We start from the raw sequence: 23,435 nt of genomic DNA, 5'->3' as shown, positions 1-23,435 counted from the left end.
TAAATGCTGCATGTGCGTCACGTCCCGGCACGTAGCGGACTCTCTCTTTACACGGCCCCTGCTCGGGTAACGGTCTTATTGTTGTCAGTGTAATGTTTTATTCTCTGCAGCCTCTATTGTAAATGCTGCATGTGCGTCACGTCCCGGCACGTAGCGGACTCTCACTTTACACGGCCCCTGCTCGGGTAACGGTCTTATTGTTGTCAGTGTAATGTTATATTCTCTGCAGCCGCTATTGTAAATGCTGCATGTGCGTCACGTCCCGGCACGTAGCGGACTCTCACTTTACACGGCTCCTGCTCGGGTAACGGTCTTATTGTTGTCACTGTAATGTTTTATTCTCTGCAGCCGCTATTGTAAATGCTGCATGTGCGTCACGTCCCGGCACGTAGCGGACTCTCTTTACACGGCTCCTGCTCGGGTAATGGTCTTATTGTTGTCAGTGTAATGTTATATTCTCTGCAGCCGCTATTGTAAATGCTGCATGTGCGTCACGTCCCGGCACGTAGCGGACTCTCTCTTTACACGGCTCCTGCTCGGGTAATGGTCTTATTGTTGTCAGTGTAATGTTATATTCTCTGCAGCCGCTATTGTAAATGCTGCATGTGCGTCACGTCCCGGCACGTAGCGGACTCCCTCTTTACACGGCTCCTGCTCGGGTAACGGTCTTATTGTTGTCAGTGTAATGTTATATTCTCTGCAGCCGCTATTGTAAATGCTGCATGTGCGTCACGTCCCGGCACGTAGCGGACTCTCGCTTTACACGGCCCCTGCTCGGGTAACGGTCTTATTGTTGTCAGTGTAATGTTATATTCTCTGCAGCCTCTATTGTAAATGCTGCATGTGCGTCACGTCCCGGCACGTAGCGGACTCTCACTTTACACGGCCCCTGCTCGGGTAACGGTCTTATTGTTGTCAGTGTAATGTTATATTCTCTGCAGCCGCTATTGTAAATGCTGCATGTGCGTCACGTCCCGGCACGTAGCGGACTCTCGCTTTACACGGCTCCTGCTCGGGTAACGGTCTTATTGTTGTCAGTGTAATGTTTTATTCTCTGCAGCTTCTATTGTAAATGCTGCATGTGCGTCACGTCCCGGCACGTAGCGGACTCTCACTTTACACGGCCCCTGCTCGGGTAACGGTCTTATTGTTGTCAGTGTAATGTTTTATTCTCTGCAGCTTCTATTGTAAATGCTGCATGTGCGTCACGTCCCGGCACGTAGCGGACTCTCGCTTTACACGGCTCCTGCTCGGGTAACGGTCTTATTGTTGTCAGTGTAATGTTTTATTCTCTGCAGCTTCTATTGTAAATGTTGCATGTGCGTCACGTCCCGGCACGTAGCGGACTCTCTCTTTACACGGCTCCTGCTCGGGTAACGGTCTTATTGTTGTCAGTGTAATGTTATATTCTCTGCAGCCTCTATTGTAAATGCTGCATGTGCGTCACGTCCCGGCACGTAGCGGACTCTCACTTTACACGGCTCCTGCTCGGGTAACGGTCTTATTGTTGTCAGTGTAATGTTTTATTCTCTGCAGCCTCTATTGTAAATGCTGCATGTGCGTCACGTCCCGGCACGTAGCGGACTCTCACTTTACTCGGCCTCTGCTCGGGTAACGGTCTTATTGTTGTCAGTGTAATGTTATATTCTCTGCAGCCTCTATTGTAAATGCTGCATGTGCGTCACGTCCCGGCACGTAGCGGACTCTCACTTTACACGGCTCCTGCTCGGGTAACGGTCTTATTGTTGTCAGTGTAATGTTTTATTCTCTGCAGCTTCTATTGTAAATGCTGCATGTGCGTCACGTCCCGGCACGTAGCGGACTCTCACTTTACACGGCCCCTGCTCGGGTAACGGTCTTATTGTTGTCAGTGTAATGTTTTATTCTCTGCAGCCTCTATTGTAAATGCTGCATGTGCGTCACGTCTCGGCACGTAGCGGACTCTCGCTTTACACGGCCCCTGCTCGGGTAACGGTCTTATTGTTGTCAGCGTGTAATGTTTTATTCTCTGCAGCCTCTATTGTAAATGCTGCAGGCGATTCACAGTGATCTCAGCGCAGAAAACCTCACTGACGTCTGCAGAAATGATGTCAGCTGCGAGGGATTCAGCGGGATTGATGAGGGAGGTATAATCTGGGTGACCCACGGATTTCCAAAATTGCTGTGATTTCTTATTGGAAAAGGGATAGTGGTTCCAGTGAAACGCTTACGTGCGCCGCAGACTCCTGTCATTCAGCACAATGCGCTGCAGAGGATTCTCATGAAATCTGTTCTCTGATTGGTTCCTCGCATATCATGTTTGAGTGGTCCGATCAAGCTTCTGCCTCGTCATTTAGGGCTCCGCCGGTAGAGACTTTTACTTATTTCTCCATCCACCATTAAATAATTGGGTTCCAAGTAGTTGGTTCTGCCAGAACTAGGGGACTACACACTGTGGTCGTCATCCAGCTGAAAAGGACACGTGGGAGAGGCGTTGTGAAGACTCCTCTGTTATCCAATTCTTTGTAGACTATTCTCAGTGATGGGGTTAGGCTGACAGTAGCCATGGCGTAGTAGGTGGAGAGGACAACTATTCAAGTGTTATACTTCTCATACGTTTTCTTTACTTCTCAAAAATGAAGACCTCTTTCACTCCTAAGCACTGAATCTCATTCTGACCACAAATTGATTATTTTGAACAGTGCCCCAAAGTGCGTTTTCATTTTATTTATTTTTTTACCCATGATGTGTCGAAAAAGTGTAGCAGGTGAGAATCTGAACTATACTTTTACAGAAGACCTCCACTTATGGTACCATCCCAATGTGTTTTGTACTTTGCTGTTTTTCCCCTGGAAACATTGCTGTAAGGATTCTTGAAAGCTCATCAAAATATTCATCCTCTTAATATATTGCAATCATTATATTATATAGCACTGTGTACTTAAAATTGCTCATTTTGCCTTTTTACCCACTAAATTCCCCTTTTTTCTATGCTCTATGTAGATGTAGAAACATTAAGTCTCTTCCTGCATAAATCTTTCCCCGCTTCAACTGCTCACCCAGCTGCTCCCTACGCCTCTGCCAGTCACTTTTGCAGTGAAAATTTGTGAAGGGAAAAAGAGAATTCCTGTTATAATAGAGCTTGGAGGGATTCAGCTAATCTGTTAATTACATGATGTCATAACCCTAATGGGAAAGAGAAGAATTAGCTGGGTAAAAAGGCAAAATGAGCAATTGTAAGTACACAGTGCTATATAATATGATTTCAATATATTAGGAGGATAAAAATTTTGATGGTAGTGCTTTTTTAATCTTAAGACTCGTTAATTAGACAGATACTACTGCTGATGTAAAACGTCTCCACTAATAAAAGCATAATGCGAATTATCAAAAAAACCAAATCACAAGATGAAAGCGTTATGTGACTGATATGTTATTGGGATACTACTATTACAATGCTCTCCCCTTTCTTGTCCTGGCAGGTATTTACCTCTCCGATCTCACGTACATAGATTCTGCATATCCGTCTACCGGCAGCATCCTGGAGAATGAGCAGAGGTCCAATCTGATGAATAACATTCTGCGGATAATCTCTGACCTGCAGCAGTCCTGCGAGTACGGTGAGACATTGCTGGCGGTGTACGATGGTGTACCCCTCCCCCGCACAATGGTGACCAGCGCAGCTGAATAGGCTTCAGTATAGACCATGCAGCATTGACCTGGTACAGGACGCGCTCCGCTTTGTGATCTCCCTCTGGCCCTTTCCTTAGCTGATGGCTTCTAAGGCATGTGAGCATTTTAACCGTCTGTATGACTTGTTTCTCCCCCGCAGACATCCCACTATTGCCACATGTCCAGAAATATCTGAACTCCATGCGGTACATTGAGGAGCTTCAAAAATTTGTAGAAGACGATAATTATAAGTAAGTTTTTCTTTGCCGCTTTCGACTATTTTAGAGGAGCGGTGGCTTTTCAGCCGTCCTGTTTGTATATGAAGATTATTTCCAGCCATTATGTTTCCTATTTTGCATTATTCATCAGTAGAGATGGAGAAACCCGCAGATGTTCGGGTCCGGCTGGATTTAAAAAAAAGTTTGGTTTGGGACCGGACTAGAACTGGACGCTGAACCCATATAAGTCTATTGGATCCCATACTTGTGTGCTGTAAAATAAAGCTAGTCAGGTCTAGGGGCTGTAAGAGGAAGAAATATGGGGATTGGAGCTACTTAGCGAGTCTCCCACGTGGCTGTCACGCTCCTTCCAGATCCGCTCATTAACCCTCATGCATATTCACAGCTTCCCCCGCCCACTCTCTGTGACCGCGCCTGTGATTGGTTACAGGCAGACTGCCAGCGTCTGTGATTATGTGACTAGTTCTGCAGTGTACACATAAATGGAAGAAGTGGTGTAGTGTCCCTGTATTTTGATACCCAGCGCAGATAAAGCAGCCCCCACCCGGGCTGTTATCTAGGCTGTATCTCAAAATACTAAGGACCCCATGCGGCTTTTTTTCTTAAATGATTTAAATGAGGACACCCCCTCCCCATTACTAATTGTGTTTGGAAAAAATAAACACAAAACACCGAAAAATCCTTTATTTAAAAAAAAAAAACAAAACAAGAGCAAGATGTTGCTGATTGCTTTCTGTGCTGGGTATCAAAATAACGGGGAACCCTACATCATTTATTCCAATTGTTTATTTTTACACTCCACAACCTATCACAGACGCCAGCAGTCTGACTGCAACCAATCACAGACGCTGTCAGAGTGGGCGGGGGAAGCTGTGAATATGCATGAGGGCTAATGAATGGACCCGGAAGCAGAATGTCAGCACTGTGCGGAGACTCTGTAAGTAGAATTTTCCTGTTTTTAATCTCCATTTTGCCTCCATTAGAACTTTTATTTTTAAAATTTGTATCCGGGTGGCCGAACCCGAACTGTAACACTCACTTCCCAGTGTCAGTGTCAGTGTTTGGGGTCTGTGCACGCACGCTAGGTGTCCAGTGTGGACTCCGAACTTTACAGTTTGAGTTCACCCATCACTATTCATAAGGCTCCAACTCTCATTGTCATTCGTCTCTGAGCTAGTGAGTAGGGACTATCTGCTATGATTTCATCTCATACGCAATAGACATAAAGTAGATCCTGCTCTCCCACTTCTATGCAGCACATGCTCATGAGCTGCCGCAGCAGGCGTTGTGGCTGTCAATCCAGCTCAGGGATGAAATGGCAGTAGCATACCGTTGCAGTTAAAGGACATCTGTGTGCAGATATTAACTATGTAATCTGAGAGCAGCATAATGTAGGGGCAGAGAGCCTGATTCCAGCAATGTCACTTGCTCAGTAGCTTGATGTAGTTTCAATACCATCAGTGCCGCTGAGTACAGATGTTTTGTCTGGAGCGAGCGTACATGACGGCACATTTGTGTAGTCTTGTGTAGTATTAAGCAATGTTGTTAAATGCCAGAATCCAGTAGAAATGCTGAGTGTTATTGGGCCTGTCCTTTTAAAAGGGCCTTCTCATAAGATTATGGGGAAGATTGCAAAGTGCTTTTAAAACAAACAACTTTGCAGTTTACTTTTTCTAAAAAAAAAATCTCTTCTTTAGGAACAGAAGAATTTCTTATTTTCTCTTCTGCTCATTGCCTAGTTTCAGTGCCCGAGGCAAGGAGTGCAGTATTTGTAAGCTCCTTTCCATAGAGCTTGTAAGCGCTGCTCTGAAGTCCGCTGAATTGCTGGATCCGGACAGTTTCAGGGTCCCTCCACGCCTCCAATGGTTAAGAGGCAAACTTGTTACTGCTGGCAGCACGTGAGGGCGCATCGATTACACAGGTCAGATCTGTCACTGAAGCAGAGGTGCACCCACACCCTGGAAAGCCGGTATCCGGGAGGGGGAGAAAGCAGCGTGCTCCTGCTCAAAAAGATCAGAGTCCCATTAGAGGGAAACTGTCAGCAGGTTTTTGCTATGTAAACTGAAGCCACCATGTTGCAAGGGTTAACACAGAAAGTTCAGGCATGCTTGATTTGTCTCAGTCCCATGTTTTGCTTATTTACTATATTTGTTTAAGCAGCAAGACCCTTATCATTACAGGACTAGAAACGTGTCCGGCACTGACACCCTGCTGTGATTGTCACCTCACTGTCCATGTACAGTCTCTATAGAGAGCCTGGTGTGGACGGGACCGCTCCCTGGGCTCTGCTACATGACTAAAGCTAAAAAGCCTGATTGTCAGATTACTGGGTTCAGCTGTTCAAGTGATATATTGTTGGATTCAGAATCTCTTTGCCTACATCCTGCAACTCTCAGATGAGGTAGCAAAAACCTGCTGACGGATTCCCTTTAAATGCTTGCCTTTTATCTCTAGTATTTCTAATATGTCCTGACAACAAGTGGTTAAAATCCCTTTATGTTGCAAAGCTGTACAGCGGAGCACACAACTTCAATGGGACGGCTTTACACTCCACAGGAGTCAATGGGGGCCATATAAGAGACCGTGGCAGGGGTCAATGGGGGCCATATAAGAGACCGTGGCAAAGGTCAATGGGGGCCATATAAGAGACCGTGGCAGGGGTCAATGGGGGCCATATAAGAGACCGTGGAAGGGGTCAATGGGGGCCATATAAGAGACCGTGGCAGGGGTCAATGGGAGCCATATAAGAGACCGTGGCAGGGCTCAATGGGGGCCATTTTAGACACCGTGGCAGGGGTAAATGGGGGCCATATAAGAGACCGTTGCAGGGGTCAATGGGGGCCATATAAGAGACCGTGGCAGGGGTAAATGGGGGCCATATAAGAGACCTTGGCAGGGGTAAATGGGGGCCATATAAGACACCGTTGCAGGGGTCAATAGGGACTATATAAGAGACTGTTGCAGGGGTCATTGGGGGCCATATAAGAGACCGTTGCAGGGGTCAATGGGGGCCATAAAAGAGACCGTGGCAGGGGTTAAATGGGGGCCATATAAGAGACTGTTGCAGGGGTCAATGGGGGCCATATAAGAGACCGTTGCAGGGGTCCATGGGGGCCATATAAGACACCGTTGCAGGGGTCAATAGGGACTATATAAGAGACTGTTGCAGGGGTCAATGGGGGCCATATAAGAGACTGTTGCAAGGGTCAATGGGGGCCATATAAGACTTACAGGGGTTAATGGGGGCCATATAAGAGACCGTTGCAAGGGTCAATGGGGGCCATATAAGACTGTTGCAGGGGTCAATAGGGGCCATATGAGACTGTTGCAGGGGTTAATGGGGGCCATATAAAACCGTTGCAGGGGTTAATGAGGGCCATATAAGTGACCATTGCACAGTATGGGGTCAATGGGGGCCATATAAGAGACCGTGGCAGGGGTAAATGGGGGCCATATTAGAGACCGTGGCAGGGGTAAATGGGGGCCATATAAGAGACCGTTGCAGGGGTCAATGGGGGCCATATTAGAGACCGTGGCAGGGGTAAATGGGGGCCATATAAGAGACCGTTGCAGGGGTCAATGGGGGCCATATAAGAGACCGTTGCAGGTGTCAATGGGGGCCATATAAGAGACTGTTGCAGGGGTCAATGGGGGCCATATAAGAGACCGTTGCAGGGGTCAATGGGGGCCATATAAGAGACCGTTGCAGGGGTCAATGGGGGCCATATAAGAGACTGTTGCAGGGGTCAATGGGGGCCATATAAGAGACCGTTGCAGGGGTCAATGGGGGCCATATAAGAGACCGTTGCAGGTGTCAATGGGGGCCATATAAGAGACTGTTGCAGGGGTCAATGGGGGCCATATAAGAGACCGTTGCAGGGGTCAATGGGGGCCATATAAGAGACCGTTGCAGGGGTCAATGGGGGCCATATAAGAGACCGTTGCAGGGGTCAATGGGGGCCATATAAGAGACCGTTGCAGGTGTCAATGGGGGCCATATAAGAGACTGTTGCAGGGGTCAATGGGGGCCATATAAGAGACTGTTGCAGGGGTCAATGGGGGCCATATAAGAGACCGTTGCAGGGGTCAATGGGGGCCATATAAGAGACCGTTGCAGGGGTCAATGGGGGCCATATAAGACTGTTACAGGGGTCATTGGGGGCCATATAAGAGACCGTTGCAGGGGTCATTGGGGGCCATATAAGAGACCGTTGCAGGGTCAATGGGGGCCACATAAGAGACCGTTGCAGGGGTCAATGGGGGCCATATAAGAGACCGTTGCAGGGGTCAATGGGGGCCATATAAGAGACCGTTGCAGGTGTCAATGGGGGCCATATAAGAGACCGTTGCAGGTGTCAATGGGGGCCATATAAGAGACTGTTGCAGGGGTCAATGGGGGCCATATAAGAGACCGTTGCAGGGGTCATTGGGGGCCATATAAGAGACCGTTGCAGGGTCAATGGGGGCCACATAAGAGACCGTTGCAGGGGTCAATGGGGGCCATATAAGAGACCGTTGCAGGGGTCAATGGGGGCCATATAAGAGACCGTTGCAGGTGTCAATGGGAGCCATATAAGAGACCGTTGCAGGTGTCAATGGGGGCCATATAAGAGACTGTTGCAGGGGTCAATGGGGGCCATATAAGAGACCGTTGCAGGGGTCAATGGGGGCCATATAAGAGACCGTTGCAGGGGTCAATGGGGGCCATATAAGACTTACAGGGGTCAATGGGGGCCATAAAAGAGACCGTGGCAGGGGTTAAATGGGGGCCATATAAGAGACCGTTGCAGGGGTCAATGGGGGCCATATAAGAGACTGTTGCAGGGGTCAATGGGGGCCATATAAGAGACCGTTGCAGGGGTCAATGGGGGCCATATAAGAGACTGTTGCAGGGGTCAATGGGGGCCATATAAGAGACTGTTACAGGGGTCAATGGGGTCCATATAAGAGACCGTTGCAAGAGTCAGTGGGGGCCATATAAGAGACCGTTGCAGGGGTCAATGGGGGCCATATAAGAGACCGTTGCAGGGGTCAATGGGGGCCATAAAAGAGACCGTGGCAGGGGTTAAATGGGGGCCATATAAGAGACCGTTGCAGGGGTCAATGGGGGCCATATAAGAGACCGTGGCAGGGGTCAATGGGGCCATATAAGAGACCGTTGCAGGGGTCCATGGGGGCCATATAAGACACCGTTGCAGGGGTCAATAGGGACTATATAAGAGACTGTTGCAGGGGTCAATGGGGGCCATATAAGAGACTGTTGCAAGGGTCAATGGGGGCCATATAAGACTTACAGGGGTTAATGGGGGCCATATAAGAGACTGTTGTAGGGGTCAATGGGGGCCATATAAGAAACCGTTGCAAGGGTCAATGGGGGCCATATAAGACTGTTACAGGGGTCAATAGGGGCCATATGAGACTGTTGCAGGGGTTAATGGGGACCATATAAGAGACCGTTGCAGGGGTTAATGGGGGCCATATAAGTGACCATTGCACAGTATGGCTTTACTCTCAGCACATTTTTATTGATATTTGGATGACATGGCGATCACTTAGGAGGAAAGTAGGAAACCACAGAAATCTATGGGAGCCTTTCTATGTCTGTGCTGTCATGTAGGTGCAGCATATTGTGCTGGATGTGATATTACGGAGCGAGGCTTCTATAAACTGTCTTCAGCATGTCGTGCCACAGAGGCTCCTGCGGCTCCGCTCCCTGCATGTTAGGATGTCTTCACCGAGACGTAATCCTGGCATCAATGGCTTCATACTGTGTCTGTGATATTAGCGGAGCCTTCAGCCATGCCTGCGGAGCGTTACTTCAGCCGTGCCTGCGGAGCGTTACTTCAGCCGTGCCTGCGGAGCGTTACTTCAGCCGTGCCTGTGGAGCGTTACTTCAGCCGTGCCTGCGGAGCGTTACTTCAGCCGTGCCTGCGGAGCGTTACTTCAGCCGTGCCTGCGGAGCGTTACTTCTGCCGTGCCTGCGGAGCGTTACTTCTGCCGTGCCTGCGGAGCGTTACTTCTGCCGTGCCTGCGGAGCGTTACTTCAGCCGTGCCTGCGGAGCGTTACTTCAGCCGTGCCTGCGGAGCGTTACTTCTGCCGTGCCTGCGGAGCGTTACTTCTGCCGTGCCTGCGGAGCGTTACTTCTGCCGTGCCTGCGGAGCGTTACTTCTGCCGTGCCTGCGGAGCGTTACTTCTGCCGTGCCTGCGGAGCGTTACTTCTGCCGTGCCTGCGGAGCGTTACTTCTGCCGTGCCTGCGGAGCGTTACTTCTGCCGTGCCTGCGGAGCGTTACTTCTGCCGTGCCTGCGGAGCGTTACTTCTGCCGTGCCTGCGGAGCGTTACTTCTGCCGTGCCTGCGGAGCGTTACTTCTGCCGTGCCTGCGGAGCGTTACTTCTGCCGTGCCTGCGGAGCGTTACTTCTGCCGTGCCTGCGGAGCGTTACTTCTGCCGTGCCTGCGGAGCGTTACTTCTGCCGTGCCTGCGGAGCGTTACTTCTGCCGTGCCTGCGGAGCGTTACTTCTGCCGTGCCTGCGGAGCGTTACTTCTGCCGTGCCTGCGGAGCGTTACTTCTGCCGTGCCTGCGGAGCGTTACTTCTGCCGTGCCTGCGGAGTGTTACTTTAGCCGTGCCTGCGGAGCGTTACTTTAGCTGTGCCTGCGGAGCGTTACTTTAGCCGTGCCTGCGGAGCGTTACTTTAGCCGTGCCTGCGGAGCGTTACTTTAGCCGTGCCTGCGGAGCGTTACTTTAGCCGTGCCTGCGGAGCGTTACTTTAGCCGTGCCTGCGGAGCGTTACTTTAGCCGTGCCTGCGGAGCGTTACTTTAGCCGTGTCTGCGGAGTGCTACCGTCATGGTACTAGTGTTACTTAATTTTCCCATCAACTCCATTTCATAAAACGCTGTTTACAAGAAGCATGTACGACACAAAAGCTTCCATTATCTGCGCAATCCACAGCACGGACGCGCTGCCACAGCACAGTGATCGGAGCTTTATAGGACACAACCCGGAGTGTGGGAAGGAAGGGAGCGCTGTACAAATAGTGGGGGGCGTGGGGTGCAAACCAAGTGTTAGTGAATAGCACATGATAAGAGGTAGCATCGTACACAGATCGGGATTGTGGGCTACAGCAGGGCACAATGGGGGACGTGCACGGCAGGCATGACATACACATATAGGGCTCTATTAAAGGCGTATTCCCATCTCCAAGATCCTATCCCAATATGCAGTAGGTGTAATAATAATAATATTAGCAAATACCTCCAATGAGACACGTAGTATAGTTCTCCTGATTAGCCATGTCTCTTGCCTCATGTGCAGGGCATTGCAGGACTTTAGGTATCCATGGTTACAGCCACTAGCATAGTCAGTTAATCGCTCTTCATCATAGACATGGATACCGAAGGTCCTGCAATGCCCTGCACATGAGGACATAATGATGATTTAGCTTTAGTCTATGAGCTGAGACCATTTTAGCAGTAGGAAATGTGTTTGGGGTTTTGTCTTTTAAGGTGGACTCTTTTTTTTATTAAAAAAAAAAAAAAAAAAAAATAGTAATAATTCTAAGAGCGAGTAGGGGCTTAAAGGGTTATTCCAAATCAAAGATCCTATGTTGTAGGTGTACTAATAATACCCATGGTTACGTCCACTCGTATAGTGATGGTTAGTTCCTTGTGGTAGTAACTTAGATACTGAAGCCGCAATGCCCTGCGCATGAGGTAAGACATGGCTGTTTCAGAACTATACTACATTTTTCACTGGAAGTATTTGCTATTTATTATTACACCTATTGCACATTGGGATAGGGTCTGGGAGATTGGAATACCCCTTTAAGCCCCTACTCACCCTTAGATTGATTTATTTTGTTATAAAAAAGTCCACCTTAAAAGACAAATCCCGGAACACCTCTCCTCCTGCTCTTTGGATGGGCGCTGTGTTGTCCTGCTCCGGTGGCTCCGCTCCCGGGCCCTGGAGACTAGGACGGCCTAAAGGTCCCACATGAAGATACTATTGCTAGTAAAGATCTGTCACTTGGGGCCCTGTTGTAGATTTTGTATTGGGCCCACAAACTTCATGTTCCATCACTACAAAGTAACCCTGAAGAAGATATCTTTCCCCTGTGAGATATTCCGGCACCTCCAGATACAGGATGGCCGGGCATTCGGATGTCATGGACGCCTCCTTGGGTGATGTCTGATGAATTGTGCTGCGTCCGGCCACAATCTACTGATGCCAGGTGAGCGCAATGCGTTTCTTCCTATTTGCACACGCCTCGCTCATTGTGCGCCCGACCTTGTATTTATTACATGGTTAATGTCAGAACAGTCTGATGAATTATCCGGAAAGATAAATGGAGTCTTTCTGTTCAGCCGAACGCTCCAGGACACACAGCGCCGCAACAATCTGCGGAGAGCACTGCGCAGATCTCCTAAACCCATCACCGGGGACAATGCCACGGGCGCAGGCAGATGTGATACTGATGAGTCTTGTCACAACTATCAAACAATGCGCAGACACCGGGCGGTGAGGAACAATCAAGAGTCCTACATGGAAATAACGCACTGAGCTGACAAAGAAGCAGAAAAGTCATCATAAGATGTTACCCCATCGGCATCGGCCCGAACACCACTAACTGTTACCCCATCGGCATCGGCCCGAACACCACTAACTGTTACCCCATCGGCATCGGCCCGAACACCACTAACTGTTACCCCATCGGCATCGGCCCGAACACCACTAACTGTTACCCCATCAGCCCGAACACCACTAACTGTTACCCCATCGGCATCGGCCCGAACACCACTAACTGTTACCCCATCGGCATCGGCCCGAACACCACTAACTGTTACCCCATCAGCCCGAACACCACTAACTGTTACCCCATCGGCATCGGCCCGAACACCACTAACTGTTACCCCATCGGCATCGGCCCGAACACCACTAACTGTTACCCCATCGGCATCGGCCCGAACACCACTAACTGTTACCCCATCAGCCCGAACACCACTAACTGTTACCCCATCGGCATCGGCCCGAACACCACTAACTGTTACCCCATCGGCATCGGCCCGAACACCACTAACTGTTACCCCATCAGCCCGAACACCACTAACTGTTACCCCATCGGCATCGGCCCGAACACCACTAACTGTTACCCCATCAGCATCGTCCCGAACACCACTAACTGTTACCCCATCGGCATCGGCCCGAACACCACTAACTGTTACCCCATCAGCGTGGGCCCGAACACCACTAACTGTTACCCCATCAGCATCGGCCCGAACACCACTAACTGTTACCCCATCAGCATCGGCCCGAACACCACTAACTGTTACCCCATCAGCATGGGCCCGAACACCACTAACTGTTACCCCATCAGCCCGAACACCACTAACTGTTACCCCATCAGCATGGGCCCGAACACCACTAACTGTTACCCCATCAGCATCGGCCCAAACTCCACTAACTGTTACCCCATCAGCATCGGCCCGAACACCACTAACTGTTACCCCATCAGCCCGAACACCACTAACTGTTACCCCATCAGCGTGGGCCCGAACACCACTAACTGTTACCCCATCAGCATGGGCCCGAACACCACTAACTGTTACCCCATCAGCATCGGCCCGAACTCCACTAACTGTTACCCCATCAGCATCGGCCCGAACTCCACTAACTGTTACCCCATCAGCATCGGCCCGAACGCCACTAACTGTTACCCCATCAGCCCGAACACCACTAACTGTTACCCCATCAGCCCGAACACCACTAACTGTTACCCCATCAGCATCGGCCCGAACACCACTAACTGTTACCCCATCAGCATCGGCCCGAACACCACTAACTGTTACCCCATCAGCATCGGCCCGAACTCCACTAACTGTTACCCCATCAGCATCGGCCCGAACGCCACTAACTGTTACCCCATCAGCATGGGCCCAAACACCACTAACTGTTACCCCATCAGCCCGAACGCCACTAACTGTTACCCCATCAGCATCGGCCCGAACACCACTAACTGTTACCCCATCAGCATGGGCCCAAACACCACTAACTGTTACCCCATCAGCATCGGCCCGAACACCACTAACTGTTACCCCATCAGCGTGGGCCCGAACGCCACTAACTGTTACCCCATCAGCATCGGCCCGAACACCACTAACTGTTACCCCATCAGCATCGGCCCGAACGCCACTAACTGTTACCCCATCAGCATGGGCCCAAACACCACTAACTGTTACCCCATCAGCCCGAACACCACTAACTGTTACCCCATCAGCATCGGCCCGAACACCACTAACTGTTACCCCATCAGCCCGAACACCACTAACTGTTACCCCATCAGCATCGGCCCGAACACCACTAACTGTTACCCCATCGGCATCGGCCCGAACACCACTAACTGTTACCCCATCGGCATCGGCCCGAACACCACTAACTGTTACCCCATCAGCGTGGGCCCGAACACCACTAACTGTTACCCCATCAGCGTGGGCCCGAACACCACTAACTGTTACCCCATCAGCATGGGCCCGAACTCCACTAACTGTTACCCCATCAGCATCGGCCCGAACTCCACTAACTGTTACCCCATCAGCATCGGCCCGAACTCCACTAACTGTTACCCCATCAGCATCGGCCCGAACTCCACTAACTGTTACCCCATCAGCATCGGCCCGAACTCCACTAACTGTTACCCCATCAGCATCGGCCCGAACACCACTAACTGTTACCCCATCAGCGTGGGCCCGAACACCACTAACTGTTACCCCATCAGCGTGGGCCCGAACACCACTAACTGTTACCCCATCAGCGTGGGCCCGAACACCACTAACTGTTACCCCATCAGCGTGGGCCCGAACACCACTAACTGTTACCCCATCAGCATCGGCCCGAACTCCACTAACTGTTACCCCATCAGCATCGGCCCGAACACCACTAACTGTTACCCCATCAGCATCGGCCCGAACACCACTGTTACCCCATCAGTATCGGCCCGAACACCACTAACTGTTACCCCATCAGCATGGGCCCGAACACCACTAACTGTTACCCCATCAGCATGGGCCCGAACACCACTAACTGTTACCCCATCAGCATGGGCCCGAACACCACTAACTGTTACCCCATCAGCATCGGCCCGAACTCCACTAACTGTTACCCCATCAGCATCGGCCCGAACTCCACTAACTGTTACCCCATCAGCATCGGCCCGAACGCCACTAACTGTTACCCCATCAGCATCGGCCCAAACACCACTAACTGTTACCCCATCAGCCCGAACACCACTAACTGTTACCCCATCAGCGTGGGCCCGAACGCCACTAACTGTTACCCCATCAGCGTGGGCCCGAACGCCACTAACTGTTACCCCATCAGCGTGGGCCCGAACGCCACTAACTGTTACCCCATCAGCGTGGGCCCGAACGCCACTAACTGTTACCCCATCAGCGTGGGCCCGAACGCCACTAACTGTTACCCCATCAGCGTGGGCCCGAACGCCACTAACTGTTACCCCATCAGCATCGGCCCGAACGCCACTAACTGTTACCCCATCAGCATCGGCCCGAACGCCACTAACTGTTACCCCATCAGCGTGGGCCCGAACACCACTAACTGTTACCCCATCAGCGTGGGCCCGAACACCACTAACTGTTACCCCATCAGCATCGGCCCGAACACCACTAACTGTTACCCCATCAGCGTGGGCCCGAACACCACTATCTCCCGAAGAACTACTGCAAGAATGTTACGTTTCCCATTGACTTTTATTATATTCGGAACCCAAATCGAGCCTGTCCGAGCGATCAACTGCTCGTTACCAGTACAGAGCACCCGAGCATTGTAGTGCCCGCTCATCACTAGTTACCAGTACTGAGCACCCGAGCATGGTAGTGCCCGCTCATCACTCGTTACCAGTACTGAGCACCCGACCATGGTAGTGCCCGCTCATCACTAGTTACCAGTACAGAGCACCCGAGCATGGTAGTGCCCGCTCATCACTAGTTACCAGTACAGAGCACCCGAGCATGGTAGTGCCCGCTCATAACTAGTTACCAGTGCAGAGCACCTGAGCATGGTAGTGCCCGCTCACCACTAGTTACCAGTACAGAGCACCTGAGCATGGTAGTGCCCGCTCACCACTAGTTACCAATACTGACCACCTGAGCATGGTAGTGCCCGCTCATCACTAATTACCAGTACTGAGCACCCGAGCATGGTAGTGTCCGCTTGTGAGGCAAATCCCGGGATATGAAGATGAATTATGACTCCAGTCATAATCCCTCATCACTCCCTGGCAGTGCCCCCTCCCTTCTTGTTCTCAGTGTTCCACTTACACCTCCATGGCCATGTCCTGTGATATGGAGATGAGGTGGTGTGGGAACAATGGACACAGGATGACTCCCTGCCGTCACCCTGTAACAAGAGTTGTATCTCATTAGCAAGGCTATGGAAATAGCCAGACAGAACGACTCCAGTAAAAAATGGTTCATATCTCGCAAGCCATATTTCCGATAAATATGGCAACCATAAAAATGGTGTCTCCGCATGCGGACGATGCCGGCACACCCTTTTTATGGGAGCAGGACATTGGGAAATGCCCCAGGCGTGATATCAGCCAATGGGGAACTGGCAGACAGGTCATGAGTCCCCTCGTTCTGTAGCTAAATTCATAACTGTCACAATGAGAGCATTGGCGTCCGCCTACGACGCTCCCAGGCAAAGTTATGGCCCATATTCCATGTTGTGGATTGTCCATAACTCAAGCCAGGGGTGGAGCAGTGCTCCCTCTGAGGTCACTAAGGTAGGAGGGGACCTGGACTTGCCCAGGTTGATAACCCTACTTCGGCCATTTTCCAGTGTTCTTTTCGCTGGGGGCACGTGTAGGAAACATCTGTGGGAAGGATCCTAGAAACCTGGGTACAGCGCCCCCCTGTGGCCAGACGCAACAAGGTAACTGCTGGAACTGTGTATGCCTGTTTGTGACCCATGCTTTGATTGTAACTGTACTCTGACATATGTATATTCTGTAGATTCCCTATTGTATATATTGTAGTTTCTAGTGTGCTTTAGGCTGATTAAATTATATAATTAATCTTGGGCTGTTCTGTTATCTCGATCTTGAATCCCACGTCTGTGTGTTCGGCTAATAGTTACCGTAAATCGGTTGGTGGCAGCGAATTGTGCCAAGGATTATTGTGGGGAGGCCAGTGAGATTCGGGGAGATTTTATATATTCCGCCCGCGGAGGTCGGGGGAATATATACCCTACTCTCACCGGGGACCCTTCAATAATCGGCATAAGTAGTATAGCGGCCTCCTTGCTTATGGTCGGGCAATTCCATAATTGGCCTGACTATAAGAGGGGCGCTAGAGAGCGCGTCACGTGCTCTGTCTGTCGGTCGGGAGGTATAAAGGAGGGGTGACCCCCACTTGTTACCCCCCGATTGTGACGTACTGGTAGCCAGCGCGGGGGATTTCTGAGTGACCCCCCCGGTGGTTTGTGACACCGCTCATCACTAGTTACCAGTACTGAGCACCCGAGCATGGTAGTGCCCGCTCATCACTAGTTACCAGTACTGAGCACCTGAGCATGGTAGTGCCCGCTCATCACTAGTTACCAGTACAGAGCACCCGAGCATGGTAGTGCCCACTCATCACTAGTTACCAGTACTGAGCATGGTAGTGCCCGCTCATCACTAGTTACCAGTACAGAGCACCCGAGCATGGTAGTGCCCGCTCATCACTAGTTACCAGTACAGAGCACCTGAGCATGGTAGTGCCCACTCATCACTAGTTACTAGTACTGAGCACCCGAGCATGGTAGTGCCCACTCATCACTAGTTACCAGTACTGAGCATGGTAGTGCCCGCTCATCACTAGTTACCAGTACAGAGCACCCGAGCATGGTAGTGCCCGCTCATCACTAATTACCAGTACTGAGCACCCGAGCATGGTAGTGTCCGCTCATCACTAGTTACCAGTACTGAGCACCCGAGCATGGTAGTGCCCGCTCATCACTAGTTACCAGTACTGAGCACCTGAGCATGGTAGTGCCCGCTCATCACTAGTTACCAGTACAGAGCACCCGAGCATGGTAGTGCCCACTCATCACTAGTTACTAGTACTGAGCACCCGAGCATGGTAGTGCCCACTCATCACTAGTTACCAGTACTGAGCATGGTAGTGCCCGCTCATCACTAGTTACCAGTACAGAGCACCCGAGCATGGTAGAGCCCGCTCATCACTAGTTACCAGTACAGAGCACCCGAGCATGGTAGTGCCCGCTCATCACTAGTTACCAGTACTGAGCACCCGAGCATGGTAGTGCCCGCTCATCACTAGTTACCAGTACTGAGCACCCGAGCATGGTAGTGCCCACTCATCACTAGTTACTAGTACTGAGCATGGTAGTGCCCGCTCATCATTATTAAACAAGTCTGGTGTTTTTCTTTGGCTTTGACTTTTTTAAAATTGCTTTTCTGTTCCATCTACTTATGATTTTGAAGTAGAGTTTCACTTTGATGTTTCTTTTAAAAATACAATCAGTGTTTTATCAGCAGGGTTTCACTGCAGGAGGAGGTGTCGTGTTCCAGGCAGGTCATCATATTTTTGTCCTGCCCCACCACTGATTGACAGCTGAATACACTGTACATTGAGAGCAAGTTGCCAATCAGTGGGGTGGGTGGAGTTATACAGAACTCTGCATTCATTGCACTGCTACGTCTACAGCAGAGATAACGGGGATTCTATCAAAACTGCACCAAACACCCCTGTAACACATTGCTGGAATCGGGCTCTCTGCCCCTACATCATGCTGCTCTCAGATTTCCTTTAATAGAGGTCACAAAGCACATCTCAGCTACTGAAGAACATATTTTCAAAGCAGATATCACCAGATGTTACAATATGAGCTATATAAAGTGCTAAATATTTTTCTTCGACCTGATGAGGGGAGTGTGCTTGCTGTTGCCCGGCATGTCACCGATGCTGCAGAGTTTGCTGTTAAAATTAATTCTCTTTAATACCGGGCACACGTGATCACCCAGGTGCTGGCGTTTGTGTGTCTGTTATTAAAGGGAATGAATATTCACTGCTCTACACACCCATAACCCCAGGGGGGGGAGCAATGATTATTCCGACAGCCGACTTCCGGATGTAACTGGACCGCACATGGTAGTGATGTCTTGCGCTGCGCCGCTTACACACTGAAGTCCGCGTGATGCCAATGTCTTCTAAACCATGCCCACATGGGGAGGAATCACAAGGTGTCTAAACACAGAATTCTAGACTTGTATGCCAGTTTTCTTTTTTGGGGTGGGAGCAGCACAATATTTTTAGGAGTTTCTGTTATTAGATATCCTTAAAAACTGAGTAATAAAATGCGAAATTACACTGCAGCCATTGCGTCTCCCTAATTTATAGCTTCTGAGCTGCCCATTCACCCCGTGAGGCGTCTGTTCCTTTGTGACATTTGGTTTTGCATACATGAGTTACTTCTATGCTGGGCATAAATATTATGTTCCCCGTAACGTTGCGTCTCGGCTTGTTTGGCGGTTACTTGTATACACGTGGATGTAGTGCAGTGTATACCAGTGTAATGCGCTGCATGTGTTTCCAGCCTCTCCTGTAATTGCTTTACGCAGAATTGTTTGATCTTTATGAATTCTGTTTTCTTTCAACATAAAATTGATAGGTTTTGCTTTTTATCATGTGCAAACAGCGCTGCGGATGAATTTTCAGGAATCCGCTGCGGTAATTGCTCGCAGCCGCGCACGCACCGTCTTTATAGAGTCAATATGGTTTCTACAGCTTTGTTCACAGTTTACATTTCCAGGGCTGGGAACATAAACTTTCCAGAAGTGCGGCTCTGATGTGGCTGTTTGTGCGCCCTCCTCATCTTGTACCATCACCTCTTCTGTAGATTATCGCTGAAGATTGAGCCCGGCACCAGCACTCCCCGCACCGCAGCGTCTCGGGAGGATTTAGTAGGTACGGCTTCCTGGCTTCCATTTTGTCTTATGTGGCGATCTTTAAATATTAGTAAATTTAATATAATTATTTTTATAGAATATGCAATTTTAAAGTTTTAGTTTTTATTTATTTTTTTTAAATCAAGTACCTTATTCAGCAGTGGTTAACCCTTTAACAGCCAGGCTGTTAAAGGGTTAACCATAGTTTGTTTTTTTATCATTCTTGCAATTAAAGAGACAGATATGGCTGCACAAAGATTTATTTTCTTGGGAGCCAGGGGAGTATAACGGGGGTTAAAATAAAAAAAAAATTTGCAGTAAAACGCAGCAAAAAATGCACGCTGAGGCTGCGTTTTTTGGGACCAAAAACGTGCATCTTTGTGGTCCCCAGTTTTACAAGTCTCTGATTCCATTTCTTCTTTCAGGGACTGAAGTTGGAGCTTCACCTCAAAGTTCTCGCAAGAGCATTCCAGTAGAAGGAGGGCTGCTGCCCCCAACACCACCGTCCCCCCGAAATCTTATCCCACACGGTCACCGCAAATGTCACAGTCTGGGTTACAAGTAAGTACCCAGGCTCCTACAACAAGCTGGGGGTATGGGGGACACCCGGGAGGACGGCGAAACCTAAAGCCGTAATGAATCTCGCTGCACTTCTGACCCCGCTGCATGTGCATTCATTTATGTTTTCTCTTCACTCCAAGCTTCATCCATAAAATGAACACCGCCGAGTTTAAAAGTGCAACATTCCCAAATGCTGGGCCCCGTCACCTGCTGGATGACAGCGTGATGGAGCAACATACCCCATCACGAGGGCAGGCGGAGAGCTCCACACTGTCTAGTGGGATATCCATAGGTAAGTGTAAGTATCCGGAAGGGTCACCGGCTCATTATCTTCTAGGAGCGTTCCGGGTCTGTCTTTACATAAGGCTTTATTAATAATGGAATAGCTAAAAAGCATGAAAAGTGCAGTCCAAAAACGATAAATAATAATGCACAGATGCCTGGACATTCTCCTTAAAGGGCTTGTCCAGAACGTATTTAAAACTTGTGACCATAACTTGCACAATCCTACGGCGATGTTCTCATGTAGCTGTAATGCCGTGTTTATCCGTTCAAGCAAAGTGGCTGTGATTTCAGGAGAATTCATGTTTAAAGACTCTGCTTTGAGTTCTGCTTATTTTTTGTCCAATAAGTTTCTATGAGGAGCTTGGGAAAAAAATGGGAAAAAAACATAATTGCATTTTTAAATGCAGTTCCCAGTGTTTCTGCAGTAAAAACGGCATAAAAAAGGTATAAAATGCATAGAAAAAAATGTAATAATTGGAGCAGATTACGAATGTACTAATGTTCATTTTAGTGCAGACACCTAAAGAAAGTGTTTTGCAAGTGGTAAAATAGCCTTAGGCCGCTTTCACTGGTCCCGTCAGGGCCTCCATCCGGACCCCCTGCAAAATGGGTTTCTGCGCTGACTGGGCCGCTTACTGTAATGGTGCACATAGTCACTGTGTGTATATGTTTTCTATAGTAGACTGCGTCTGGGTATTCACCTTTGCTGATTGATCCTCGTTACCCCTATGGAGTAAGTTATAGGGTCCAACCAGGACCCACTGTAATGGAGAGCCTTCAAAAATTACTAAAGGACCTTTATGTTTGCATGGAATTGATTATGGCTTTGGCCCCAGTCTTCCTCTAGTTTTTCAGTCCTCCCTCCTCACTTTTTGGATTTGCCTGACAATGTGTTCACTATCCTGCAGATGTTTTGAGATAATAATTTGCGACTTTTTAAAAAAAAAAAATCTTAATTTGGGTTATGGTTACACTGGTTAGGGTTAGATAACTGTAACCTGGTAATGTGCGATACTTTATATCACATTGAAAGGAGGATATAGCAAAAAAAGCAAAGTAAACTTCTATTTCTGTAAAATTCATCACATTTGCAATAACAAAGTCGGAGGGAATGACTTAAACTGAAATTGATCGATTGGGATCAAGGTTTTTCCTGTTTATTCTTAACTTCTGCGTGAGTTTTATGTAGTTTTCTAAAATTGAAAGATTAATCCTGAAGATTAATAATCTGGCATCAATCCGATCTTAATTACTGCTCAAATCTACGGTGTCTGAAAAGGCACCCAACTGTCTTGGTGTGCGCGGATTGTCCGCTATGTCATGCACAGTAGGCTGCACACCGCAGCACCGCTCTCCGTGTAGGGGTCTATAAAAGCCGGAGATGGCATGTGACATAGGTGACGCCGGATCTTCTTGTGCTCCGTGTAGGGGTCTATAAAAGCCGGAGATGGCATGTGACATAGTAGGTGACGCCGGATCTTCTTGTGCTCCGTGTAGGGGTCTATAAAAGCCGGAGATGGCATGTGACATAGTAGGTGACGCCGGATCTTCTTGTGCTCCGTGTAGGGATCTATAAAAGCCGGAGATGGCATGTGACATAGTAGGTGACGCCGGATCTTCTTGTGCTCCGTGTAGGGGTCTATAAAAGCCAGAGATGGCATGTGACATAGTAGGTGACGCCGGATCTTCTTGTGCTCCGTGTAGGGGTCTATAAAAGCCGGAGATGGCATGTGACATAGTAGGTGACGCCGGATCTTCTTGTGCTCCGTGTAGGGGTCTATAAAAGCCGGAGATGGCATGTGACATAGTAGGTGACGCCGGATCTTCTTGTGCTCCGTGTAGGGGTCTATAAAAGCCGGAGATGGCATGTGACATAGTAGGTGACGCCGGATCTTCTTGTGCTCCGTGTAGGGGTCTATAAAAGCCGGAGATGGCATGTGACATAGTAGGTGACGCCGGATCTTCTTGTGCTCCGTGTAGGGGTCTATAAAAGCCGGAGATGGCATGTGACATAGTAGGTGACGCCGGATCTTCTTGTGGTCCGTTTAGGGGTCTATAAAAGCCGGAGATGGCATGTGACATAGTAGGTGACGCCGGATCTTCTTGTGCTCCGTGTAGGGGTCTATAAAAGCCGGAGATGGCATGTGACATAGTAGGTGACGCCGGATCTTCTTATGCTCCGTGTAGGGGTCTATAAAAGCCGGAGATGGCATGTGACATAGTAGGTGACGCCGGATCTTCTTGTGCTCCGTGTAGGGGTCTATAAAAGCCGGAGATGGCATGTGACTTAGTAGGTGACGCCGGATCTTCTTGTGCTCCGTGTAGGGGTCTATAAAAGCCGGAGATGGCATGTGACATAGTAGGTGACGCCGGATCTTCTTGTGCTCCGTGTAGGGGTCTATAAAAGCCGGAGATGGCATGTGACATAGTAGGTGACGCCGGATCTTCTTGTGCTCCGTGTAGGGGTCTATAAAAGCCGGAGATGGCATGTGACATAGTAGGGGACGCCGGATCTTCTTGTGCTCTTGGAACGCTCTTCACAAGTCGTGCTGATGTCATTTACGCCACCTCTAATGTCTTCCAGCTCTTTGCATTTCGTATTTCTGAACTTTTTGCTCTGTTTTGTTGTCAGGGAGCAGTGACGGGTCTGAGCTCAGTGAGGACGTGTCATGGCCGGCGTTTGAAAGGTAAGATGCGCTACGTAGTTCCTATATTACAGCAGAGATCTGTAT

The 23,435-nt window shown here is 49.4% G+C and overlaps 1 protein-coding gene across 1 annotated transcript in view; it reads left to right on the top strand.

Moving 5' to 3' along the window:
* LOC142250104 (ras-specific guanine nucleotide-releasing factor RalGPS2-like) overlaps positions 1-23,435 on the top strand; it is a 155,362-nt gene that overhangs the window by 77,728 nt on the left and 54,199 nt on the right. Inside the window, exons 4-9 of the mRNA XM_075322168.1 lie at positions 3,462-3,599; positions 3,812-3,902; positions 19,809-19,876; positions 20,283-20,418; positions 20,559-20,710; positions 23,336-23,390. Coding sequence (XP_075178283.1) covers positions 3,462-3,599; positions 3,812-3,902; positions 19,809-19,876; positions 20,283-20,418; positions 20,559-20,710; positions 23,336-23,390 — 640 coding nt within the window. The remainder of the gene's footprint in view (positions 1-3,461; positions 3,600-3,811; positions 3,903-19,808; positions 19,877-20,282; positions 20,419-20,558; positions 20,711-23,335; positions 23,391-23,435) is intronic.

The sequence above is a fragment of the Anomaloglossus baeobatrachus genome, chromosome 8 (assembly GCF_048569485.1).
Source record: "Anomaloglossus baeobatrachus isolate aAnoBae1 chromosome 8, aAnoBae1.hap1, whole genome shotgun sequence".
Taxonomy (NCBI): domain Eukaryota; kingdom Metazoa; phylum Chordata; class Amphibia; order Anura; family Aromobatidae; genus Anomaloglossus; species Anomaloglossus baeobatrachus.
This window is presented reverse-complemented; position numbering and strand designations above follow the sequence as displayed.